The sequence below is a fragment of the Oncorhynchus clarkii genome, chromosome 18, assembly GCF_045791955.1.
Source record: "Oncorhynchus clarkii lewisi isolate Uvic-CL-2024 chromosome 18, UVic_Ocla_1.0, whole genome shotgun sequence".
NCBI classification, from domain to species: Eukaryota; Metazoa; Chordata; class Actinopteri; order Salmoniformes; family Salmonidae; genus Oncorhynchus; species Oncorhynchus clarkii.
The window spans coordinates 2,360,415-2,383,925 of record NC_092164.1 but is presented as its reverse complement, the minus strand read 5'-3'; the positions used below and the strand labels follow the sequence as shown (position 1 = coordinate 2,383,925).

Below are 23,511 nucleotides of genomic sequence, written 5' to 3'. Positions count from 1 at the left end.
ATTTATTTCACACTGTTTTATCGCTAAAACTATGGGGCTCACCTGCCCTGAATGATGGGTCTCCACTGAACTTATCTAGAACACTGCAGTCCGTCTGGGTGTTTAACCTTCCCAAGTTCCCCCATGTCACCCTGCTCCTCCGTACATTCCACTGGCTTCCAGTCGAAGCTCACATCCACTACAAGACAATGGTGTTTACTTACGGTGCAGCAAGAGGAACTGCCCCATCTCTACCTTCAGGCTCAAACCCGAGCACTCAGGTCTGCCACCTCTGGACTCAAAGCCGTCCCACTGCTACAGGAGGTCAAGCTCCCTCTCAGCCCAGACAAAGAACTTCTCTGTCCTGGCACCCCAATGGTGGCACCAGCTTCCTTCTGATGCTAGGACAGCAGAGTACCTGCCCATCTGCCCAAAATGGTCTGAAACCCTACGTCTTTAAAGAGTACCCCCCCCCCCCCCACAAAATACAAATAATAATAATAATAATGTGACACTGACCAATTGAGGAGAAATGTGTTTACTGTGATATGTGGTTGTCTCACCTGGCTATCTTAAGATGAATGTACTTAATGTGGTGGTGACATCACAGGGTCAGAGAGAACACCTGACTGTAGTCATACAAAAACACTCCAGGCACTCAGCCCATAAGAACCATTCATACTGTCAGATCTAATATGAAGAACTGAATACAACCATAAGAACCATTCATACTGTCAGATCTAATATGAAGAACTGAATACTAAAGAGAATAAGAGGTTGACCAGTACATATTCATGTAACTTTATTTTTCATTGGCAGATCAATAAAGTTTGCTTCAATGCAGTTATCCAAACATATTCATGATCTGTAACTAAAATAACTCGTCTAGTTTTAAAGACAATTAATAAACACACGAATTCATTTCATAAACTGTGTATCATTAAATAAAGTTGTAAAACAACCCCCCCAAACTAGTGGTGAAAAGTGATCATCACACCATCTCTATCAGATACATGTTTGGGGCGGAAGGTAGCCTAGTGGTTAGAGCATTGGGTCAGTAACCAAAAGGTTGCTAAATCGAATCCCCGAGCTGACAAGGTAAAAATCTGTTGTTCTGCCTCTGAACAAGGCAGTTAACCCACTGTTCCTAGGCCATCATTTTAAATAAGAATTTGTTCTTAACTGACTTGACTAGTTCAATAGAGGTTCAATAAAAAAAGTGTATACTAGCTCCTTCCCACAGAATACTGCAGAGGGACAACCTGGTCTCAGAGCAAAACGTATTATATATTACAAAAACATCCGTGCCACGCCATTTAGTATGGATTTCACATGACTGGGCAGGTGCTCAGCCATGGGTGGGACTTGGGAGGGCATAGGCCCACTTGGGAGCCAGCCCCGGCCAATCAGAATGAGTTTTTCCCCTCAAAAGGTCTTGATTACAGATAGAAATACTACTCAGCCCCTCCTCCCCACCACCTCAGACAATCCTGCAGGTGAAGAGGTCCTGGGCTGCCGTGGTTACATGTGATCTGCAGTTGAGAGGCCGTTTGGATGTCCTGCCAAATTCTCTAAAAGGACGTTAGAGGTGGCTAATGGTAGAGATATAAATATTGAGTTCTCTGGCAACAGCTCTGGTGGACATTCCTGCAGTCATCATGAGAATTGCACATTCCCTGAACTTGAGATATATGCGACATTGTGTTGTGTGGCCTTTTATTGTCCCCCAGCACAAGGTGCACCTGTGTAATGACCATGCTGTTTTATCAGCATAGTGATATGCCACACCTGTCAGGTGGATGGATTATCTTGACAAAGGCTGAAATGACAAAAGTAGTAAGTAGTTGCCAAGTTGCTAAAAAGCTAAAGTCCTCCGTGATGAGATTCAAACACTCAACCTTTGGCATGACGTTTGAGTTTACACGCCCACCCTTCCACAGAGCAGGAGTAAGGCTTCTCTCCTACGTGTAAACGTTGGTGTGTTTTTAAGCTGCCCAGTTGAAACTCTCCCTACAGACAGAGTCAGACCAGGCTGAGAGGGAAGCAGTACCACCCAGTCAATTGGCAGACTAGTGTTTGTTTTCAAAATTAGAAGAATAACAGAGGGTATTCAACACCAAGTGCAAATCTTTACAGTAGAAGCTAACAAAACATTATTTATATAACATTGTATAACATTATTTTGAAATGGCTGTTTTTCCAATGAAAGCCTATCCACCATTTAAAGGGATAGGACCCAGATTCCGTTCCCTATGGCTAACACTAGATGTGAACAGTCTTTAGACATTGTTTCAGGCTTGTATTCTGAAAAATGAGGGAGAATGACCACATTGAGTCAGTGGATAGTGGGATGTCCCCAGAGCTGGGTCCTGCAGAGAGCACCTTTCTTGTTTTTCTTTTATATTGACGACGCTGTTTCCAGTTTAAATATTATTGATTATTTAGGCTAAAAACAACCTGAGGATTGATTATAAACATCGTTTTACATGTTTCTACAAACTTTACGGATACTATTTGGAATTTGTCTGCCTCTTGTGACCGCATTTGAGCTATTGGATTACAGAACTAAATGTGCCAACAAAATGGAGGTTTCAAGATATAAAGAGGGACTTTATCGAACAAAATGAACATTTATTGTGTAACTGGGAGTGTTGTGAGTGCAACCATATGAAGATCATCATATTTTGGACTTTCGTGACTAGTCTTCTTGGCTGGTAACTGTATGTAATGTTTTGTGTGCTGAGCGCCGTCCTCAGATAATCGCATGGTTTGCTTTCGCCTTAAAGCCTTTTTGAAATCTGACATGGCGGCTAGATTAACAACAAGTTTAGCTTTATTTTAATGTATTACACTTGTGATTTCATGAAATGTAAATATTTATAGTAATTAAATTTGAATTGGTCACTCTGCAATTTCACCGGATGTTGACCAGGTGGGACGCAACCGTCCCAGGTACCCACATGAAGTTAATGTATACGTTGGTGTGTTTTTAAGTTGCCCTGGTGAGAGAAACTCTTCCCACAATCAGAGCAGACGTAAGGCTTCTCTCCTGTGTGTGTTCTCTGATGTACTTTTAGCTCATTTGATGTTTCAAAGCATTTTCCACAGTCAGAGCAGGAATAAGGCTTCGCTCCTGTGTGTATACTTTGGTGTGCTTTTAAGGTGCCCAGCTGAGAGAAACTCGCCCCACAGTCAGAGCAGACGTAAGGCTTCTCTCCTGTGTGTGTTCTCTGGTGAACCTTTAAATGACCTAATGTTTTGAAGCATTTTCCACAGTCAGAGCAGACGTAAGGCTTCTCTCCTGTGTGTGTTCTCTGGTGAACCTTTAAATGACCTAATGTTTTGAAGCATTTTCCACAGTCAGAGCAGACGTAAGGCTTCTCTCCTGTGTGTGTTCTCTGATGAACTTTTAGCTCATTTGATGTTTTAAAACATTTTCCACAGTCAGAGCAGGAATAAGGCTTCGCTCCTGTGTGTATACGTTGGTGTGTTTTTAAGTTGCTATGGTGAGAGAAACTCTTCCCACAGTCAGAACAGAAGTAAGGCTTCTCTCCTGTGTGTGTTCTCTGGTGAACGTTTAGCTCATTTGATGTTTTCATTTTTTTTCCACAGTCAGAGCAGGAATAAGGCTTCGCTCCTGTGTGTATATGTTGGTGTGTTTTTAAGTTGCACAGCTGAGAGAAACTTGCCCCACAGTCAGGGCAGAAGAAAGGCTTCTCTCCTGTGTGTGTTCTTTGGTGAACCTTTAAATTACCTAATGTTTTGAAGCATTTTCCACAGTCAGAGCAGACGTAAGGCTTCTCTCCTGTGTGTGTTCTCTGATGAACTTTTAGATCATTTGATGTTTTAAAACATTTTCCACAGTCAGAGCAGGAATAAGGCTTCGCTCCTGTGTGTATACGTTGGTGTGTTTTTAAGTTGCTATGGTGAGAGAAACTCTTCCCACAGTCAGAACAGAAGTAAGGCTTCTCTGCTGTGTGTGTTCTCTGGTGAACTTTTAGCTCATTTGATGTTTTAATTTTTTTTCCACAGTCAGAGCAGGAATAAGGCATCGCTCCTGTGTGTATATGTTGGTGTGTTTTTAAGTTGCACAGCTGAGAGAAACTTGCCCCACAGTCAGGGCAGAAGAAAGGCTTCTCTCCTGTGTGTGTTCTTTGGTGAACCTTTAAATGACCTAATGTTTTGAAGCATTTTCCACAGTCAGAGCAGACGTAAGGCTTCTCTCCTGTGTGTGTTCTCTGATGAACTTTTAGATCATTTGATGTTTTAAAACATTTTCCACAGTCAGAGCAGGAATAAGGCTTCGCTCCTGTGTGTATACGTTGGTGTGTTTTTAAGTTGCTATGGTGAGAGAAACTCTTCCCACAGTCAGAACAGAAGTAAGGCTTCTCTCCTGTGTGTGTTCTCTGGTGAACTTTTAGCTCATTTGATGTTTTAATTTTTTTTCCACAGTCAGAGCAGGAATAAGGCTTCGCTCCTGTGTGTATATGTTGGTGTGTTTTTAAGGTGCCCAGCATTTTCCACAGTCAGAGCAGAAACTCGTTCCTGGTGAACCACAGTCAGAGAACAGAAGAAAGGCTTCTCTCCTGTGTGTGTTCTCTGATGAACTTTTATCTCATATAATGTTCGAAAACATTTTCCACAGTCAGAGCAGGAATAAGGCTTCTCTCCTGTGTGTGTTCTCTGATGAACTTTTATCTCATATAATGTTCGAAAACATTTTCCACAGTCAGAGCAGGAATAAGGCTTCTCTCCTGTGTGTGTTCTCTGATGAACTTTTAGATGAGATGATATTGTGAAGCATTTTCCACAGTCAGAGCAGACGTAAGGCTTCTCTCCTGTGTGTGTTCTCTGGTGAACCTTTATATGATCTAATGTTTTAAAACATTTTCCACAGTCAGAGCAGGAATAAGGCTTCTCTCCTGTGTGTGTTCTCTGATGAACTTTTAGATGAGATGATATTGTGAAGCATTTTCCACAGTCAGAGCAGACGTAAGGCTTCTCTCCTGTGTGTGTTCTCTGGTGAACCTTTATATGATCTAATGTTTTAAAACATTTTCCACAGTCAGAGCAGACGTAAGGCTTCTCTCCTGTGTGTGTTCTCTGATGAGCTTTTAGATGAGATGATTTTGTGAAGCATTTTCCACAGTCAGAGCAGAAGAAAGGCTTCTCTCCTGTGTGTGTTCTCTGGTGAACCTTTATATGACCTAATGTTTTGAAGCATTTTCCACAGTCAGAGCAGACGTAAGGCTTCTCTCCTGTGTGTGTTCTCTGGTGAACCTTTAAATGACCTAATGTTTTGAAGCATTTTCCACAGTCAGAGCAGAAGAAAGGCTTCTCTCCTGTGTGTGTTCTCTGATGAACTTTTAGCTCATTTGATGTTTTAAAATTTTTTCCACAGTCAGAGCAGGAATAAGGCTTCGCTCCTGTGTGTATACGTTGGTGTGTTTTTAAGTTGCTATGGTGAGAGAAACTCGCCCCACAGTCAGAACAGAAGTAAGGCTTCTCTCCTGTGTGTGTTCTCTGGTGAACTTTTAGCTCATTTGATGTTTTAAATTTTTTTCCACAGTCAGAGCAGGAATAAGGCTTCGCTCCTGTGTGTATACGTTGGTGTGTTTTTAAGTTGCACAGCTGAGAGAAACTTGCCCCACAGTCAGAGCAGGAGTAAGGCTTCTCTCCTGTGTGTGTTCTCTGATGAAGTTTTAGCACCGTTGATGTTGTGAAGCATTTACCACAGTCAGAGCAGGAGTATGGCTTCTCTCCTGTGTGTATTTTTAGGTGTATTTTTAGCTTTGATAGAAATGGGAAAATGTCTTCACAATGTGGGCAGTGATGAGACCTCTTAGCTCTCTGATCTTCCTGCTGTTGCTCTCTGGATGTGGAGAATGTCTCAACATGGTATCCTGTGTGAACATCAGAAAAAACAGTCAGTTGGTGTGATATACATGTTAATCAAATGTATTTTATGAAGCCCTTTTTACATCAGTAGTTGTCACAAAATGCTTAACCTGTCTGGTTCAAATCCCATAATTAAAATTATTTTACACCATTTTAAAGACAAACTTCTTATAAATCCAGCCACAGTGTTCGATTTCAAACAGGCTTTACGGCGAAAGCACACCAAACGATTATGTTAGGTCAGCACCTAGTCACAGAAAACCATACAGTCATTTTCCAGCCAAGGAGAGGTCTCATAAAAGTCAGAAGTAGCGATTAAATTAATCACTAACCTTTGATGATCTTCATCAGATGGCACTCACAGGACTTCATGTTACACAATAAATGTGTGTTTTGTTCGATAAAGTTAATCTTTATGTCCAAAAACCCCATTTGAAATTGGCGTGTTGTGTTCAGAAATGCATTGTCTCAAACAAACATCCGGTGAAAGTAAAGAGAGCCACATCAGAAATACTCATCATAAACATTGATAAAAGATACAAGTGTTAAACATATGAATACAGATAAACTTCCCCTTAATGCAACCGCTGTGTCAGATTTCAAAAAGGCTTTACGGCGAAAGCACACTCTGCGATTATGTTAGGTCAGCGACTAGACACAGAAACCCATACAGCCATTTTCCAACCAAGGAGAGCTTCACAAAAGTCAGAAATAGCATTAAAATGAATCACTTACCTTTGATGATCTTCATCTGGTGGCACTCCCAGGTCTCCATGTTAGACAACAAATGTTTGTTTTCTTCGATAAAGTTAATCTTTATGTCCAAATACCTCCGTTTTGTTGGTGCGTTTAGTTCAGAAATCCAAAGGCACAAAGCGCAATCTCGAAAAGTCATAAAGTACAATAAAAGATGGTAGAAACATGTCAAACGATGTTTAAAATCAATCTTCAGGTAGCTTTTGTCATAAATAATCAATAATATTTCAACCGGACAAAAGCTTCGTCGATGGAAAAGGGTAAACAAGAAATGCACGCTCCCGATCACATGCCTGGCTCATGGATGGAAATTTCCACTGTCCTCTCATTGAAAGCGGTGTAGCTCCCTCATTTTTCAGAGTAAAAGCCTGAAACAATGCCTAAAGACTGGTCACATGTTGAGGAAGACAGATTTCCACTGGGTCCTAAGTCTTTGTATGGTGGATAGGCTTTCAATGGAAAAACAGCCTTTCAAAATAATAGTACTTCCCACTCCTCTTTCTATTCTGGTTAGAGCCAGTTTGCACTGTTCTGTGAAGGGAGTAGGACACAGAACTGCACGAGATCTTCAGTTTCTTGGAAATTTCTCATATGGAATAGCCTTCATTTCTCAGAACAAGAATAGACTGACGACTTTCAGAAGAAAGGTCTTTGTTTCTGGCCATTTTGAGCCTGTAATCGAACCGACAAATGACCCAGATACTCAACTAGTCTAAAAAAGGACCGTTTTATTGCTTCTTTTATCAGCACCACAGTTTTCAACTGTGCTAACATAATTGCAAAGGGGTTTTGTAATGATCAATTAGCCCTTATAAATGATAAACATGGATTAGCTAACACAACATGCCATTGGATCACAGGAGTGATGGTTGCTGATAATGGGTCTCTGTACACCTATGTAGATATTCCGTTTTAAAAAATCATCCGTTTCCAGCTACAAGTCATTTACAACATTAACAACGTCTACACTGTATTAATGGTCAATTTGATGTTATTTTAATGGACAAAAAAAACAAGGACATTTCTAAGTGACCCTAAACTTTTCAACGGTAGTGTATGTATTCATTTCAGTAGGCTGAATGGGAATGGGAATAAAACTATTCTAAAACTGGGTAGGAGTCAAAAACTAATAAGAGGCAAAAGTGGTGAAAATGATGAGCTATACCATCCTCCACTCAACATCACAAGGGTGATAGTAATTACTTTAAACACAAATTCTACTAAGATATTTCACCCTGAAACTGTATCACTGTGTGTAGAAAAGGCCCATGGAGTTGGTGGAATAATCCTTTAATTCATTGCCATTTACTCAGCTGGGCCAGGGGCGCTTTAATTAGGTCAGGTGGAAATGTCAGACAGATCTCAACTCCATAAAAGGAGGAAATTGCCATCGCCTGATCTCGCTGCTTTCTCTTCCTTAACTCCATCTGATCCAGAAGTTCTGTGCGTCCATGAATCCACACTACTCAGTAAATATACCACTTTATGGTTAAAGGAATTCCTGCCTCAGTCTCATCCATTCCTCTGTCACCTGACACGTTCACCTGTTCACGTTGACCTGCTCACCTTCACTGTCAGTCATCCTACCTGTCCAGCTACTCACACAGATTCCACTAATCTTTCACTGTGTGTGAACTCCATTTGACACATAAGACTATAAGTTGGTAATATGTGCAGCGTTGGCAGGATATAATTAGAACACTGTGTTCCTTACAGGACATTCTGTCCCCACCCAGAGAGGAGAAACTGTTAGGTTTGCAGAAAATCATGAAACATGTTGCAGAATATGATAAACTATGTAAGTGGAACAATACAGCCATCCTAAAGCGGGGTGGGGTTCTCGACTGATGTGTGTATAAAAGATGGGCTCTGAACTTGAGAGGGCAGAGTTCTCTGAATAAAGAACTGATCATTTGTATGCTGGGACTCTGTTTATTAAAACTTAGAGCCTTACAACCTCTAGGATACAGATGGAGTTATGAAATAGTTCAGGTAGAACATTGGGGTAGAAATTCTCGTGACAAAGGGGATTAGTAACTACACAGACTCATTTCATAGAACTTTAAAACACTGGCAGTTTGTCTACTCCACTTCTTTAGTCTCCTCTCGGGAACACTCCAGATAGACCAGTGAATAAAACAAATGCTGGCAATACTGTTGTCATCCATACAAGTCTTAGCAGCATGAAATAACGTCTACAATGCATTCAAAAAGTATTCAGACCCCTTGGCTTTTTGTTACATTACAGTCTTATTCTAATTCTGATCAGTCGACACACAATACCCATAATGACAAGGGCAAAAACAGGTTTTTAGAAATAACATTAAATATTACATTTACGTAAGTATTCAGACCCTTTATACAATAGTCAGTTGAAGCACCTTTGGCAGCGATTACAGCCTTGAATCTTGTTGGGTATGAAGCTACAAGCTTGGCACACTTGTATTTGGGGAGTTTCTCCCATTATTCTCTGCAGATCCTCTCAAGCTCATGGTCAGAGTCCTTTAGGGGCCTTTTGGCAAACTCCAAGTGGACTATCATGTGCCTTTTACTGAGGAGTGGCTTCCGTCTGGGCACTCTACCATAAAGACATGATTAGTTGAGTCCTGCCGAGATGATTGTCCTTCTGGAAGATTCTCTCGTCTCCATAGAGGAACTCTGGAGCTCGGTCAGATTGACCATCAGGTTCTTGGCCACCTCCCTGACCAAGGCCCTTCTCCCCCGATTGCTCAGTTTGTCCGTGTAGCCCGCTCTAGGAAGAGTCTTGGTGGTTACAAACTTCTTCCATTGAAGAATGATGGAGGCCTCTGTGTTCTTGGGGACCTTTAATGCTGCAGAAATGTTTTGGTACCGGTCCCCAGATCTGTGCCGACACAATCCTGTCACGGAGCTCGACGGACAAATCCTTCTACCTCATGACTTGGTTTTAACTCTGACATGCAGTGTCAAATGTGGGACCTGACATAGACAGGTGTGTGCCTGTCCAAATCATGTCCAATCAATTGAATTTACCACAGGTGGACTCCAAGTTGTAGAAACATCTCAAGGATCATCTCATAGCAAAGGGTCTGAAAACTTAGGTAAATAAGCAATTATTCTTTTTTAAATTACATTTGCAAGAATTTCTAAAAACCTGTTTTGGCTTTGTTATTATGGGGTATTGTGATGTCATTATGGGGTATTGTGATGTCATTATGGGGTATTGTGATGTCATTATGGGGTATTGTGTGTAGATTGACGAGGAAAAACATGTAATCAATTTTAGAAAAAGGCTGTAACGTACCAAAATGGGAGAAATGGGAAGGGGTCTGACAGCGCCCTCGGAAAGTATTCAGACCCCTTGACTTTTTCCACATTTTCTTATGTTACAGCCTTATTCTATAATTAAATTGAGACTGGTTGACGTTGAGACTGGTGTTAAGTGACCCCAAACTTTTGAAATGAACTCAGGTGCATCCTGTTTCCATTGATCATCCTTGAGATGTTTCTACAAATTGATATATAAAATATTAAATATATATGTATCAGATATAAATCATCAGGATGTGGTAGTCTACTGGTTATGTTCAACACTTCTCCAATCGTTGTTGAGATCTGATATTCTGTGCAGCAAACAAATTATAATTCAATATTGACAGTGATGATGCCATGGCCTATTTTGAAATGGGGTATGCCTAACTTGGTGATTGAGGGTATTAAACATTTTCAAAGTTCTTGAGACAATGTGTGGGCAAAGGCAGGCGTTACAAGTTTAAATAGTTTTTGCTTCGCTGTGAAGTCTTGAGTTGTTCAGGGATGTGTGATGTCAGAATTACAGAATTCAACCTAGCAATAGACTGGTCATAACTTATGGAGGTCTAATATATGAAGATAACTTATAGAACCAGCTCTTACCATGACTAACAGTTGTCCTAATCTTCTCCTCCTCTTCTTCATCTTTAAAGTTGACATTCAGCTCCAGTGTTTGACTGCAGTCTTCCAGCTTCACTGATGCCATCTCTGGATCCTGCAGAGCAAACTGGGCTCCACTGTCACAATCAGGACCCAGTGACTGTAGGTTTCTACTCAGTGTGGAAAGAGAGTGAAAGGATTGGTTTGTCCTCACTGTTGATGTTACCGGCTTCAGACTTAATCTGAGTCGGTCTGTAGTAATAAAGACAAACGGAAACAAAAGTTATTTTCTTGACAGTTCTGGCACTTTATTCTGTAAAAATATTTTCTTGTTTTTCTTGTTCAATTATCTTATTTCAGTAGATCAGGTAGATAATCCCTGACAATACATTCATTCACATTAGACACAAAGTACACATTTTAAATTGCACAACATAAGTGCACTTTGTCCCATTATGATTTTCCAATTGAAGAATCTTCCCTTGCTGAACCTGACTAGCACAAGATATTAACAATCTACCACTTTCAATGTTTTACTAAACCTTTATTTAACCAGGTAGGCTCGTTCAGAACACGTTCTCATTTACACGGCTGCATCCCAGTTTAACTACACCTATTTTTATGGCCTTGGTTAATCAGGGTGTAAATGAGGCCCTGTAGTCTCCTCAAACACCATCCCAACTTTCCACTCTAACACATTATTACTCGCAGACACTTGGTCCTCCATGGAATGAGTTTGACACGTGCTCCGATTCATCCGCATTAATCGACGCCATTCCATGCAGTTGGCCTCTCTCTCCAAATGGTGAAGGATAACTTCAGTTAGCTTCCCTCAATTTTGACACTATCACACAGCCTCATGTCGCCATTTCACCACGAATAAACTCATAGAAAGACGACCGAAATCGTTCCCGCCATTTGACTTGCCTCGTCCGAACCATCCTGATCTCGCGAGCTTTAATGAACGAAACAGTGTATGTAAACTCGCGAGAACAGGATGGTTCGGACGAGGCTATTTACCAGCTCATAAACATTTTACACAAAACCAAGAACATGTAAAAACGAACTCAAATAAATGGAATCTTTATGAAATGACTTTGACGAAATGATGTACATACACTCAGATAAACCCAAAGTCTAGTTATGTGACTTGTAACATTTTTTTTTAACACGTTCTTCACTCACTCGGTTTGACCCCAAAATAACACATACAATTAAAACCTTTACCAAACGTGATAATACATTGACGGATTTGTTACCTATCGTGTTATATATTCTCTCGACATTAGAAAGTTTAAACATGCTATTACATACCTACAATGGTACATTAAACGGACACAACCACTATCGACTTCACAACACAGTTCTGTCGTTTCGACCCGGAACTTCCTGTTCCCCACTACTATAGCGCAGCAGCGTCATCTTCTTCTCTGGTATACTGACATTTACACATATATAACGTGTCTGCCGCCACCTACTGTAAGGTTAGTAAACTGTAGAAGAAAATACATTTCCTTTACGGAAAAGGGGAGGGGGAACAACGACGTCAAAACAAAATACATAAATAGATAAATAACAACATCCCACTCGTTCAGTCACAGTCCTATTCAAATCACATCCCTACACAGTCTCATGGGCCTCGTAGGGAGGAACATCTTCAGTCAGTATTCCCTGCAATCAGTGGTGTAAAGTACTTCTACTTTTACTCCACTACATTCCTAAAGAAAATAATGTACTTTCAACTCCATACATGTTCCCTGACACCCAAAAGTTCTCGTTACATTTTGAATGATTAGCAGGACAGGGAAACATTTAAATTCGCGCATCCCTACTGCATCTGATTTGGCGGACTCGTATCGCTCTCGGAGCGTTCAGAGCCACACTGGACGCTCTGGCGGAGGAGGAGGGTTGATTCAAGCGTTCTGACCTCACAACGGCAGTCAAGCATCCAAGATAACTGGTTAGCATTGGCTAGCTTGCTAGCTACTTTCAGTACAAATGAGAGAACTCTGGCCGTTTTACTCGCCTTAGCAGAGCTGGTTAGGCTGTGTTCATGTTATCCAGAGAGCATTGGTGACTTTAACTGTGCTTCAGGCAACAATTTAATTACGCTTTTTTTTTGCCGACGTTTACTGACACCGGCCGTATTCAAGGGGTGTTGGACGTTTGTTTATCATCAATTATTCTTCCCTCTGGCACTCAGACGAGAGTGCTCTGAAATTGGAGTATTTAGCCAGAGCGAATTTAGAAACACACTGTCTGAGTGTTGGAGTGTGCCCCTGACTATCCGAACATTTAAATTACAAGAAAATCGTTTGCTTAATGTATAAGGAATTTGAAATTATTTCTCCTTTTACTTTTGATACTTAAGTATATTTTAGCAATTACATTTACCTTTGATACGTATGTAAATGTCAAACCAAATACTTTTAGACTTTTACTCAAGTAGTATTTCACTGGGTGGCTTTCACTTTTACCTTGATAGAAAAGGACTCAAGTATCTTTACTTTTACTCAATTATGACAATTGGGTACTTTCTCCACCACTGGCTGCAATGCTTCCAAAATGAATTCCTGAACTCCCAAAAACCTTTCAGCCGCACATACAATTAATATTTACCATCGGTATCCTTCAACTGGTAAACGACATTATGAATCTCAACAGGCTGCGGGGCATCCACTGCCATAGCTTCCTCAGCACCAATCGCTCTTTAAACTGTTTCCGCGCCTCCCAGTAGGAGAACTACTGTACAGTTTCTTGATGTGGATGTTCCCTGATATAATCCAAATTGACACATGACATTTCGGTGTTATGAAACTGATGGAGACTATTGGTGAAAAAAAAAATATATATATATATTATATATATTTATTTATTTAACTAGGCACAAAGCATACATAACAGGTTAGGATAATTAAAGTGGAGGTCAGGAGACTGAGGTTAAGGTTAGGAAAAGGGTGAGGGTTAGGGTTAGGGATTTGTTTACCATGCAGGATTGGATAACGAATGTGGCAGGTTATGATAATTAACGGTGGTTATGAGACTGAGATTAAGGTTAGGAAAAAGGTTAAGGTTAGGCATAGCTACAATTCTTCAGTTCTCAACAACTGTTGTACCCAACACAAAAGAAACGGCCACGGACCAATGGGGAGCATCAATTGGTGTAAACTTGATATCATGAAACACCCGATTTCAGAGAACGCCCCTAATTGCGGTCTGCAATTACATCCTTCTCGGATCAAGGGGCCAGGCTTCCAGTCTACACGCATGCTTTCCACTGTGCTCAGAGGGCATTTTCGGTACTGCAGTTCAGCTGAATCACGGCCCAATTCCCATTGACGGCCCCATAGCGAAGTCAATTTCTTTTTTTAATTAAACAAGACAAATTACTCATCAAATGTGTAAACAAAACATCCATTGAATTATTCAAGTAATTGCCTTAGTCAGATTTTTTTCCCATCACTCACAGCCAAAGTTAACTATTTTAGATTCATGCTGTGAGGTGGGTGAGCTTATGCCACATACAGATGCTGAAGGGAAAACACACCTCTTGATCTGCGTGTTTATAATGTAGGTTAAGGAGCAGCCTCGTCTCATAGACTCCATGTAACATAGAAAGTATAATCCGGGACTCTCAAAACAAAATGATATGTTACATTATGGTCCCATAAGACAGACGGTTACTTAATAAATGGAATTTGGTGGTGCTGTACTGTAACAGCGAGCTGAGCCAGTAGAAAGTATTGACGCCAGGGACATATTGTTGGTGACTGTGTGCTCCTGAAGTGCTGTGGCCCTGTGTGCTCCTTCATTAGTTTTGTGTTTTTTATTCATTTATTTCTGGTACCCTCCTACATGAGAGGCATGAGGCCTGTGTGGCGTTGCACTGTTAAAATCATCCCAGTGTGGAGATGAAACACCTGTGTGTTGCAAAGCCACATGCTCTGTCCTCTCTGCTCTACCTAGGTGTTTTAATGTGGGTAATACAGAGATAATACTAATACCAAGAGAACCACTGCTCTACCTAGGTGTTTTAATGTGGGTAATACAGAGATAATACTAATACCAAGAGAACCACTGCCCTACCTAGGTGTTTTAATGTTGGTAATACTAATATATAGATAATACTAATAGAGATAACCACTGCTCTACCTAGGTGTTTTAATGTTGGTAATACTAATATAGAGATAATACTAATAGAGATAACCACTGCTCTACCTAGATGTTTTAAATGTTGGTAATACTAATATAGAGAGAATACTAATACAGACAACCACTGCTCTACCTAGGTGTGTTACAAAGCCACATGCTCTGTCCTCTCTGCTCTACCTAGTTGTTTTAAATGTGGATAATACTAATACAGAGATAACCATTGGACATGCATTTTCCATTATGCCATTGTGTTTACCACTTCAGAACCTTACATCTGTAGTTTGAATCATATACAGGGCAATAATCATTGACTTTTTCCAAATTTTGTTACGTTACTTATTTGAAAATGTATTACATTAATCTTTCCCTCGTCAATATAAACACAATACCTCATAATGATAAACCGAAAACAGGTTTTTAGACATTTTTGCAAATTTATACCTCATTTATTTTTTTGTGAATTTTACCTCTTTTTCTCCCCAATTTCGTGGTAGCCAATTGTTTTTAGTAGCTACTATCTTGTCTCATCGCTACAACTCCCGTACGGGCTCGGGAGAGACGAAGATTGAAAGTCATGCATCATCCGATACACAACCCAACCAAGCCGCACTGCTTCTTAACACAGCGCCATCCAACCCGGAAGGAAACACCGTTGAGGAAGAAGGAGGAAGGAAACACCGTGCACCTGGCAACCTTGGCTAGCGCGCACTGCGCCCGGCCCGCCACAGGAGTCGCTGGTGCGCGATGAGACAAGGATTTCCCTACCGGCCAAACCCTCCCTCTCTTGTGGCGCAGCTGGCGCTGCAGTACAGCGCCCTTAACCACTGCGCCACCCGGGTAGCCTAACTGCGCCACCCAACTAGCCTTACCAGGTAGGCTAGTTGAGAACAAGTTCTCATTTACAACTGCGACCTGGCCAAGATAAAGCATAGCAGTGTGAACAGACAACAACACAGAGTTACACATGGAGTAAACAATAAACAAGTCAATAACACAGTATATATATTTTTTAAATAAAGATATACATTGTGTGCAAAAGGCATGAGGAGGTAGGCGAATAATTAACATTTTGCAGATTAACACTGGAGTGATAAATGATCAGATGGTCATGTACAGGTAGAGATATTGGTGTGCAAAAGAGCAGAAAAGTAAATAAATAAAAAACAGTATGGGGATGAGGTAGTTAAATTGGGTGGTCTATTTACCGATGGACTATGTACAGCTGCAGCGATCGGTTAGCTGCTCAGATAGCAGATGTTTAAAGTTGGCGAGGGAGATGAAAGTCTCCAACTTCAGCGATTTTTGCAAAGTGAGCTCAAGTGCATCCTGTTTCCATTGATCATCCTTTAGATGTTTCTACAACTTGACTGGAGTCCACGTGGTAAATTCAAATGATTGGAAAAGCACACACCTGTCTATATAAGGTTCCACAGTTGACAGTGCATGTCAGAGCAAAAACCAAGCAATGAGGACGAAGAAATTGTCTGTCGAGCTTCGAGACAGGTTTGTGGTGAGGAACAAATCTGGATAAGAGTACCAACACATTTCTGAAATCTCTGTTGAATGGGCTCCCTGCTTGTGCCGTCAAACTCCTGCTTCACATTGGGAGCAAACCTTTCATGGGCTCCCGAGTGGTGCAGCGGTCTAAGGAACTGCATCTCAGTGCAAGAGGCATAACTACAGTCCCTGGTTCGAAGCCATGCTAAATCACATCTGACCGTGATTGGGAGTGCCATAGGGAAGCACACAATTGGCCCAGCATCGTCTGGGTTTTGCCGGGGTAGGCCGTCATTGTATATAAGAATTTGTTCTTAACTGACTTGACTAGTTAAATAAAGATTAAATAAAAACTTTTAAAAAGTGGGATGCATGCCAGCAAATCCACTACACAACACATTACTAAACAATACATTAATTGTAACACAAACTGTTACATAAAGCTGACCAAACAGCATAGTCCCAACAATTTACCACTGCTACATCTGGCTATCAGCGGAACCATGTCTGGCAACGAAACAGTTCATTCAGCCTCATTTACTGTCTTTTAAAGTAACATAGCTGACTTACTTAAACAAATGTGGTTTCTACTGACATTTGAGATGTACAAACTATGGCATAAGGGGACGACAGATAAGAGGCAATCCGTAATTTCGATTAATACATTAATGAGCGAGCTAGGACGGACGTAGTCAATATAACTATTTGTTCAGCACTTTTGAAATGTACAGCGACAGAATTCAGAACATGGGCTGTTCTTACAGTGTTCTCCCTGTACGCCAAGTCAGAACCGTAGGATAAATAAAAGGGCATATATGCAGACAATGAAAATTCTTACAATATTACATTTCTCAAAAACATGTTATAAGCTTCATGTGAACCACCAAGTCAGAACAGTAGGCAAAATTAAGAGGTGAAACAAGACCAAAATATTAGGGTGAGGCACATGGGCTACTAACATCTTACTACACAACATATACTTGGTATTACTTTCTTAGCTACAGTACACACATCTCCCTGGCATGTTACATCATTTATGCAGAAGCATACAAGACATTTTTGGACTCACCTTGTTGTGCTGTGATCACTTGAATAGGAAGGTGGCGCGGCAGTAATTTGTGGGTTTATTTTGTCATCAAACTTCATCAAAGTCTGGCATTCTCTGGATTTGTGGTGCTTTCAAGACAACTGGGAACTCAGGAAAAAATGATGACGTCAGTGATCTTCAGGTCGTAGCTGTAGAAAGAGGCCCGAGTTCCCAATTTACAATTCCGAGTTGGATGAAAGTTCAAAATGTATTTTCCCAGTCGTAGCTTGTTTTTCCCTGAGTTCCCAGTTGTCTTGAACCCACTCAAGTCAGATTTTTCAGTACCGAGGTAAGTTGTTTTGTGCGCGTCACAAATCAAGCTTCATTGACAGCACGGCCAATGTTGAATGTTTACAATTTTAAACTAGGAAAAAGGCCCCTTAATCTTAGACTTGGGACCACACAGCAACTCCACTGAATAGCAGGCTAATGATTGCTTTGCAATGCTTGCAGTTAGCCACTGATTCCTTCCAAACCACTCATTGTTGAATTTGCAATTTGTTGTGTGATGTTTGTGTCCAATGGCCGATGAGCACCGACACATTTTATCTATAATTTCTCATCATTTCTCTTCATATGACAAAGATTAAAAAGGATTTGCCAGTAGACTGTCAACTTGATTCATGATGATGACTGCTAGCTCAGATGTTGAAAGTATGATGTTGACATGATCAGTCCAATCAAAGCGACTGTAGATACATGATTTGAAGTTATTCTATCTGTGGACAATGACCTTAAGCCTTCTTGGATGGGCACTTCTAATGTAACTCTATGGCAGCACCCAAGGAGCTTGAATTTTCCATTTCTACCCTTAGACTTGGCAGTGACGTATTGTCCCCATGAATGACAGAACACTGAGCCGATCACGGCGCAAAGCTCCCTATTTTCTGCGGGCTTGCCCCACCTCCACAGAAGGCTGAAGACCTGCATTTTGGAGCTGCCTTACTCAAGAAAACAAACAAAAAAGAGTCCATGTTTGTATGCAGCTTTATTAATAACTCAATTATATGTTTTTTTACATTGTTTGCAAACAGATAATTTATTTCACACTGTTTTATCGCTAAAACTATGGGGCTCACCTGCCCTGAATGATGGGTCTCCACTGAACTTATCTAGAACACTGCAGTCCGTCTGGGTGTTTAACCTTCCCAAGTTCCCCCATGTCACCCTGCTCCTCCGTACATTCCACTGGCTTCCAGTCGAAGCTCACATCCACTACAAGACAATGGTGTTTACTTACGGTGCAGCAAGAGGAACTGCCCCATCTCTACCTTCAGGCTCAAACCCGAGCACTCAGGTCTGCCACCTCTGGACTCAAAGCCGTCCCACTGCTACAGGAGGTCAAGCTCCCTCTCAGCCCAGACAAAGAACTTCTCTGTCCTGGCACCCCAATGGTGGCACCAGCTTCCTTCTGATGCTAGGACAGCAGAGTACCTGCCCATCTGCCCGAAATGGTCTGAAACCCTACGTCTTTAAAGAGTACCCCCCCCCCCCCACAAAATACAAATAATAATAATAATAATGTGACACTGACCAATTGAGGAGAAATGTGTTTACTGTGATATGTGGTTGTCTCACCTGGCTATCTTAAGATGAATGTACTTAATGTGGTGGTGACATCACAGGGTCAGAGAGAACACCTGACTGTAGTCATACAAAAACACTCCAGGCACTCAGCCCATAAGAACCATTCATACTGTCAGATCTAATATGAAGAACTGAATACTAAAGAGAAGAAGAGGTTGACCAGTACATATTCATGTAACTTTATTTTTCATTGGCAGATCAATAAAGTTTGCTTCAATGCAGTTATCCAAACATATTCATGATCTGTAACTAAAATAACTCGTCTAGTTTTAAAGACAATTAATAAACACACGTATTCATTTCATAAACTGTGTATCATTAAATAAAGTTGTAAAACAACCCCCCCAAACTAGTGGTGAAAAGTGATCATCACACCATCTCTATCAGATACATGTTTGGGGCGGAAGGTAGCCTAGTGGTTAGAGCATTGGGTCAGTAACCAAAAGGTTGCTAAATCGAATCCCCGAGCTGACAAGGTAAAAATCTGTTGTTCTGCCTCTGAACAAGGCAGTTAACCCACTGTTCCTAGGCCATCATTTTAAATAAGAATTTGTTCTTAACTGACTTGACTAGTTCAATAGAGGTTCAATAAAAAAAGTGTATACTAGCTCCTTCCCACAGAATACTGCAGAGGGGCAACCTGGTCTCAGAGCAAAACGTATTATATATTACAAAAACATCCGTGCCACGCCATTTAGTATGGATTTCACATGACTGGGCAGGTGCTCAGCCATGGGTGGGACTTGGGAGGGCATAGGCCCACTTGGGAGCCAGCCCCGGCCAATCAGAATGAGTTTTTCCCCTCAAAAGGTCTTGATTACAGATAGAAATACTACTCAGCCCCTCCTCCCCACCACCTCAGACAATCCTGCAGGTGAAGAGGTCCTGGGCTGCCGTGGTTACATGTGATCTGCAGTTGAGAGGCCGTTTGGATGTCCTGCCAAATTCTCTAAAAGGACGTTAGAGGTGGCTAATGGTAGAGATATAAATATTGAGTTCTCTGGCAACAGCTCTGGTGGACATTCCTGCAGTCATCATGAGAATTGCACATTCCCTGAACTTGAGATATATGCGACATTGTGTTGTGTGGCCTTTTATTGTCCCCCAGCACAAGGTGCACCTGTGTAATGACCATGCTGTTTTATCAGCATCGTGATATGCCACACCTGTCAGGTGGATGGATTATCTTGACAAAGGCTGAAATGACAAAAGTAGTAAGTAGTTGCCAAGTTGCTAAAAAGCTAAAGTCCTCCGTGATGAGATTCAAACACTCAACCTTTGGCATGACGTTTGAGTTTACACGCCCACCCTTCCACAGAGCAGGAGTAAGGCTTCTCTCCTACGTGTAAACGTTGGTGTGTTTTTAAGCTGCCCAGTTGAAACTCTCCCTACAGACAGAGTCAGACCAGGCTGAGAGGGAAGCAGTACCACCCAGTCAATTGGCAGACTAGTGTTTGTTTTCAAAATTAGAAGAATAACAGAGGGTATTCAACACCAAGTGCAAATCTTTACAGTAGAAGCTAACAAAACATTATTTATATAACATTGTATAACATTATTTTGAAATGGCTGTTTTTCCAATGAAAGCCTATCCACCATTTAAAGGGATAAGACCCAGATTCCGTTCCCTATGGCTAACACTAGATGTGAACAGTCTTTAGACATTGTTTCAGGCTTGTATTCTGAAAAATGAGGGAGAATGACCACATTGAGTCAGTGGATAGTGGGATGTCCCCAGAGCTGGGTCCTGCAGAGAGCACCTTTCTTGTTTTTCTTTTATATTGACGACGCTGTTGCCAGTTTAAATATTATTGATTATTTAGGCTAAAAACAACATGAGGATTGATTATAAACATCGTTTTACATGTTTCTACAAACTTTACGGATACTATTTGGAATTTTCGTCTGCCTCTTGTGACCGCATTTGAGCCATTGGATTACAGAACAAAATGTGCCAACAAAATGGAGGTTTCAAGATATAAAGAGGGACTTTATCGAACAAAATTAACATTTATTGTGTAACTGGGAGTCTTGTGAGTGCAACCATATGAAGATCATCATATTTCTGACTTTCGTGACTAGTCTACTTGGCTGGTAACTGTATGTAATGTTTTGTGTGCTGAGCGCCGTCCTCAGATAATCGCATGGTTTGCTTTCGCCTTAAAGCCTTTTTGAAATCTGACATGGCGGCTAGATTAACAACAAGTTTAGCTTTATTTTAATGTATTACACTTGTGATTTCATGAAATGTAAATATTTATAGTAATTACATTTGAATTGGTCACTCTGCAATTTCACCGGATGTTGACCAGGTGGGACGCAACCGTCCCAGGTACCCACATGAAGTTAATGTATACGTTGGTGTGTTTTTAAGTTGCTCTGGTGAGAGAAACTCTTCCCACAGTCAGAGCAGACGTAAGGCTTCTCTCCTGTGTGTGTTCTCTGGTGAACTTTTAGCTCAGTTGATGTTTTAAAACATTTTCCACAGTCAGAGCAGTAGTAATGCTTCTCTCCTGTGTGTGTTCTCTGATGTACTTTTAGCTCAGTTGATGTTTTGAAGCATTTTACACATTCAGAGCAGGAGTAAGGCTTCTCTCCTGTATGTATAAGTTCATGTGATTTCAAGGTACCCGATCGGGAGAAACGTTTTCCACAGAAAGAGCAGTAGTAAGGCTTCTCTCCTGTATGTATACGTTCATGTGATTTCAAGGTACCCGATAGGGAGAAACTCTTCCCACAATCAGAGCAGGAGTAAGGCTTCTCTCCTGTATGTATTAGTTGGTGTGCTTTTAAGTTGGTCTTTTGAGAGAATCTCTCCCCACAGTCAGGGCAGTAGTAAGGCTTTTCTCCTGTATGGATACGTTGGTGTGTTTTTAAGGTATCCAGTCGAGAGAAACTAACCCCACAGTCAGAGCAGATGAAAGGCTTCTCTCCTGTGTGTGTTCTCTGGTGAACTTTTAGCTCAGTTGATGTTTTGAAGCATTTTAAACAGTCAGAACAGGAGTAAGGCTTTTCTCCTGTGTGTGTTCTCTGATGAACTTTTAGCTCAGTTGATGTTTTGAAGCACTTTACACAGTCAGAGCAGAAGTAAGGCTTCTCCATTGTGTGTGCTTTCTGATGAACAGTTAGCCCAGTTGATGTTTTGAAGAATTTTCCACAGTCAGAGCAGGAGTATGCCATCTCTCCTGTATGTATACGTTCATGTGATTTTAAGTTATCAGATCGGGAGAAACTTTTTCCACAGTCAGAGCAGGAGTAAGGCTTCTCTCCTGTATGTATTTGTTGGTGTGCTTTTAAGTTGGTCTTTTGAGAGAATCTCTCCCCACAGTCAGGGCAGGAGTAAGGCTTCTCTCCTGTATGTATACGTTGGTGTGTTTTTAAGGTATCCAGTCGAGAGAAACTCGCCCCACAGTCTGAGCAGGAGTAAGGCTTCTCCCCTGTGTGTATTTTTAGGTGTATTTTTAGCTTTGATAGAAATGGGAAAATGTCTTCACAATGTGGGCAGTGATGAGACCTCTTAGCTCTCTGATCTTCCTGCTGTTGCTCTCTGGATGTAGAGAATGTCTCAACATGGTCTCCTGTGAGAACAACATCAGAAGAACCAGTCAGTTGGTGTGATTTTCATGTCAGTCAAATGTAATTTATGAAGACCTTTTTACATCAGTAGTTGTCACAAAGTGCTGAACAGAAACCCAGCCTAAAATCCGCCAAAGAGCAAGCAATGCAGATGTAGAAGCTCAGTGGCCACAAAAAAAACTCCCTATAAAGCAGGAACCTAGGAAGAAACTCAGAGAGGAACCAGGCTCAGAGTGTTGTCTCTCTGGCTGTAACGGGTGACAGGTAGCTTAGTGGTTAGAGCATTGGACTAGTAACCGAAAGGTTGCCCTTTACTTGAACCTTTATTTAACTAGACAAGTCAGTTCAGAACAATTCTTCCTAACAATGGCGGCCTTCCGGGGTAACAGTGAGTTAACTGCCTTGATCAGGGGCAGAACGGCAGATTTTTACCTTGTCAGCTCAGGGATTCCATCCAGCAACCTTTAGGTTACTGGCCCAATGCTCTAACCACTAGGCTACCTGCCGCCCCTTATATGAACTGTAACTAAGTAAAATCGTTGAAATACTTCACTCAATCCTGTTTTAAAAAGTCTCCCTGTGTGACATTCCTTGAACCAACCAGAAATGTTTCCTTGGCCAAATATTCCCAGATTTTCATAAAAACAGCCAAACATGTTCTTTTATTTCTGCGTCACCAAATGTTGAACGAGACAAAAGAGTAGGCTAGGTGAGCATCAATCACTAGTTCGGTGCAGCAGACTGCAGGGGTGTAGTGCTGCAAGAGCGATGAGCCGCCACAATGGTGTTTGTTTAGTAAAGTTAGATCAATGTCTTGGACGAACACCTAATGATTAATTAGCAGCCCACATCACCAAATTTTATAGCATAACATTACTGTTACAACAAAAACAACACCTATTTTCTTACGAGATTTTAGGATGGTTTGCTGAATCGTCCCAAACTCAACAGCGCGCCATGAGGCAGAATGTGCTTTGATTAAAACAAAATACAGGAAGTCGATATAATTTAACACCATCTGCTCTAATTTTCTAACCAAATAGTAATTCAAGAAGATTTAAATCCATATTCCCATGGAATTGATTGAG

At 41.2% G+C, this 23,511-nt stretch overlaps 3 protein-coding genes and 1 pseudogene across 3 annotated transcripts in view; 1 reads left to right on the top strand and 3 right to left on the bottom strand.

The window, feature by feature from the left end:
- The window catches only part of LOC139373916 (zinc finger protein 79-like), a 260,279-nt pseudogene that overhangs the window by 54,817 nt on the left and 181,951 nt on the right, over positions 1-23,511 (top strand).
- LOC139373887 (zinc finger protein ZFP2-like) lies at positions 1,834-4,031 on the bottom strand. The gene is made up of 2 exons (XM_071114983.1): positions 3,653-4,031; positions 1,834-3,568 (listed from the first exon to the last, which is right to left on the bottom strand). Exons 1-2 carry the CDS (start codon positions 4,029-4,031, stop codon positions 2,946-2,948), a joined length of 1,002 nt encoding a protein of 333 aa, XP_070971084.1. The 3' UTR covers positions 1,834-2,945.
- On the bottom strand, positions 4,264-10,645 carry LOC139372812 (zinc finger protein 624-like). The gene is made up of 3 exons (XM_071112617.1): positions 10,528-10,645; positions 4,534-5,882; positions 4,264-4,320 (listed from the first exon to the last, which is right to left on the bottom strand). The coding sequence occupies exons 1-3, from the start codon at positions 10,628-10,630 to the stop codon at positions 4,264-4,266; spliced, it is 1,509 nt and encodes a 502-aa protein (XP_070968718.1). The 5' UTR covers positions 10,631-10,645.
- Positions 19,003-23,511, bottom strand: part of LOC139372867 (zinc finger protein 135-like) — a 57,717-nt gene continuing 53,208 nt past the window's right edge. The window contains exon 3 of the mRNA XM_071112719.1: positions 19,003-22,425. Coding sequence (XP_070968820.1) covers positions 21,194-22,425 — 1,232 coding nt within the window. The 3' untranslated portion in view covers positions 19,003-21,193. The remainder of the gene's footprint in view (positions 22,426-23,511) is intronic.

Coding starts and splice junctions, on each gene's coding strand:
- LOC139373887 (XM_071114983.1), bottom strand. CDS start 4,031: ATGCCTTATTCCTGCTCTGACTGTGGAAAAAAAATTAAAACATCAAAT. Junction 3,569..3,652: donor TGGGGCAAGTTTCTCTCAGC/TGTGCAACTTAA, acceptor AAATGAAAACAT/CAAATGAGCTAAACGTTCAC.
- LOC139372812 (XM_071112617.1), bottom strand. CDS start 10,630: ATGGCATCAGTGAAGCTGGAAGACTGCAGTCAAACACTGGAGCTGAAT. Junction 5,883..10,527: donor TAGGACAACTGTTAGTCATG/GTAAGAGCTGGT, acceptor ATGTTCACACAG/GATACCATGTTGAGACATTC. Junction 4,321..4,533: donor TCTTCTGTTCTCTGACTGTG/GTTCACCAGGAA, acceptor CTCTCACCATAG/CAACTTAAAAACACACCAAC.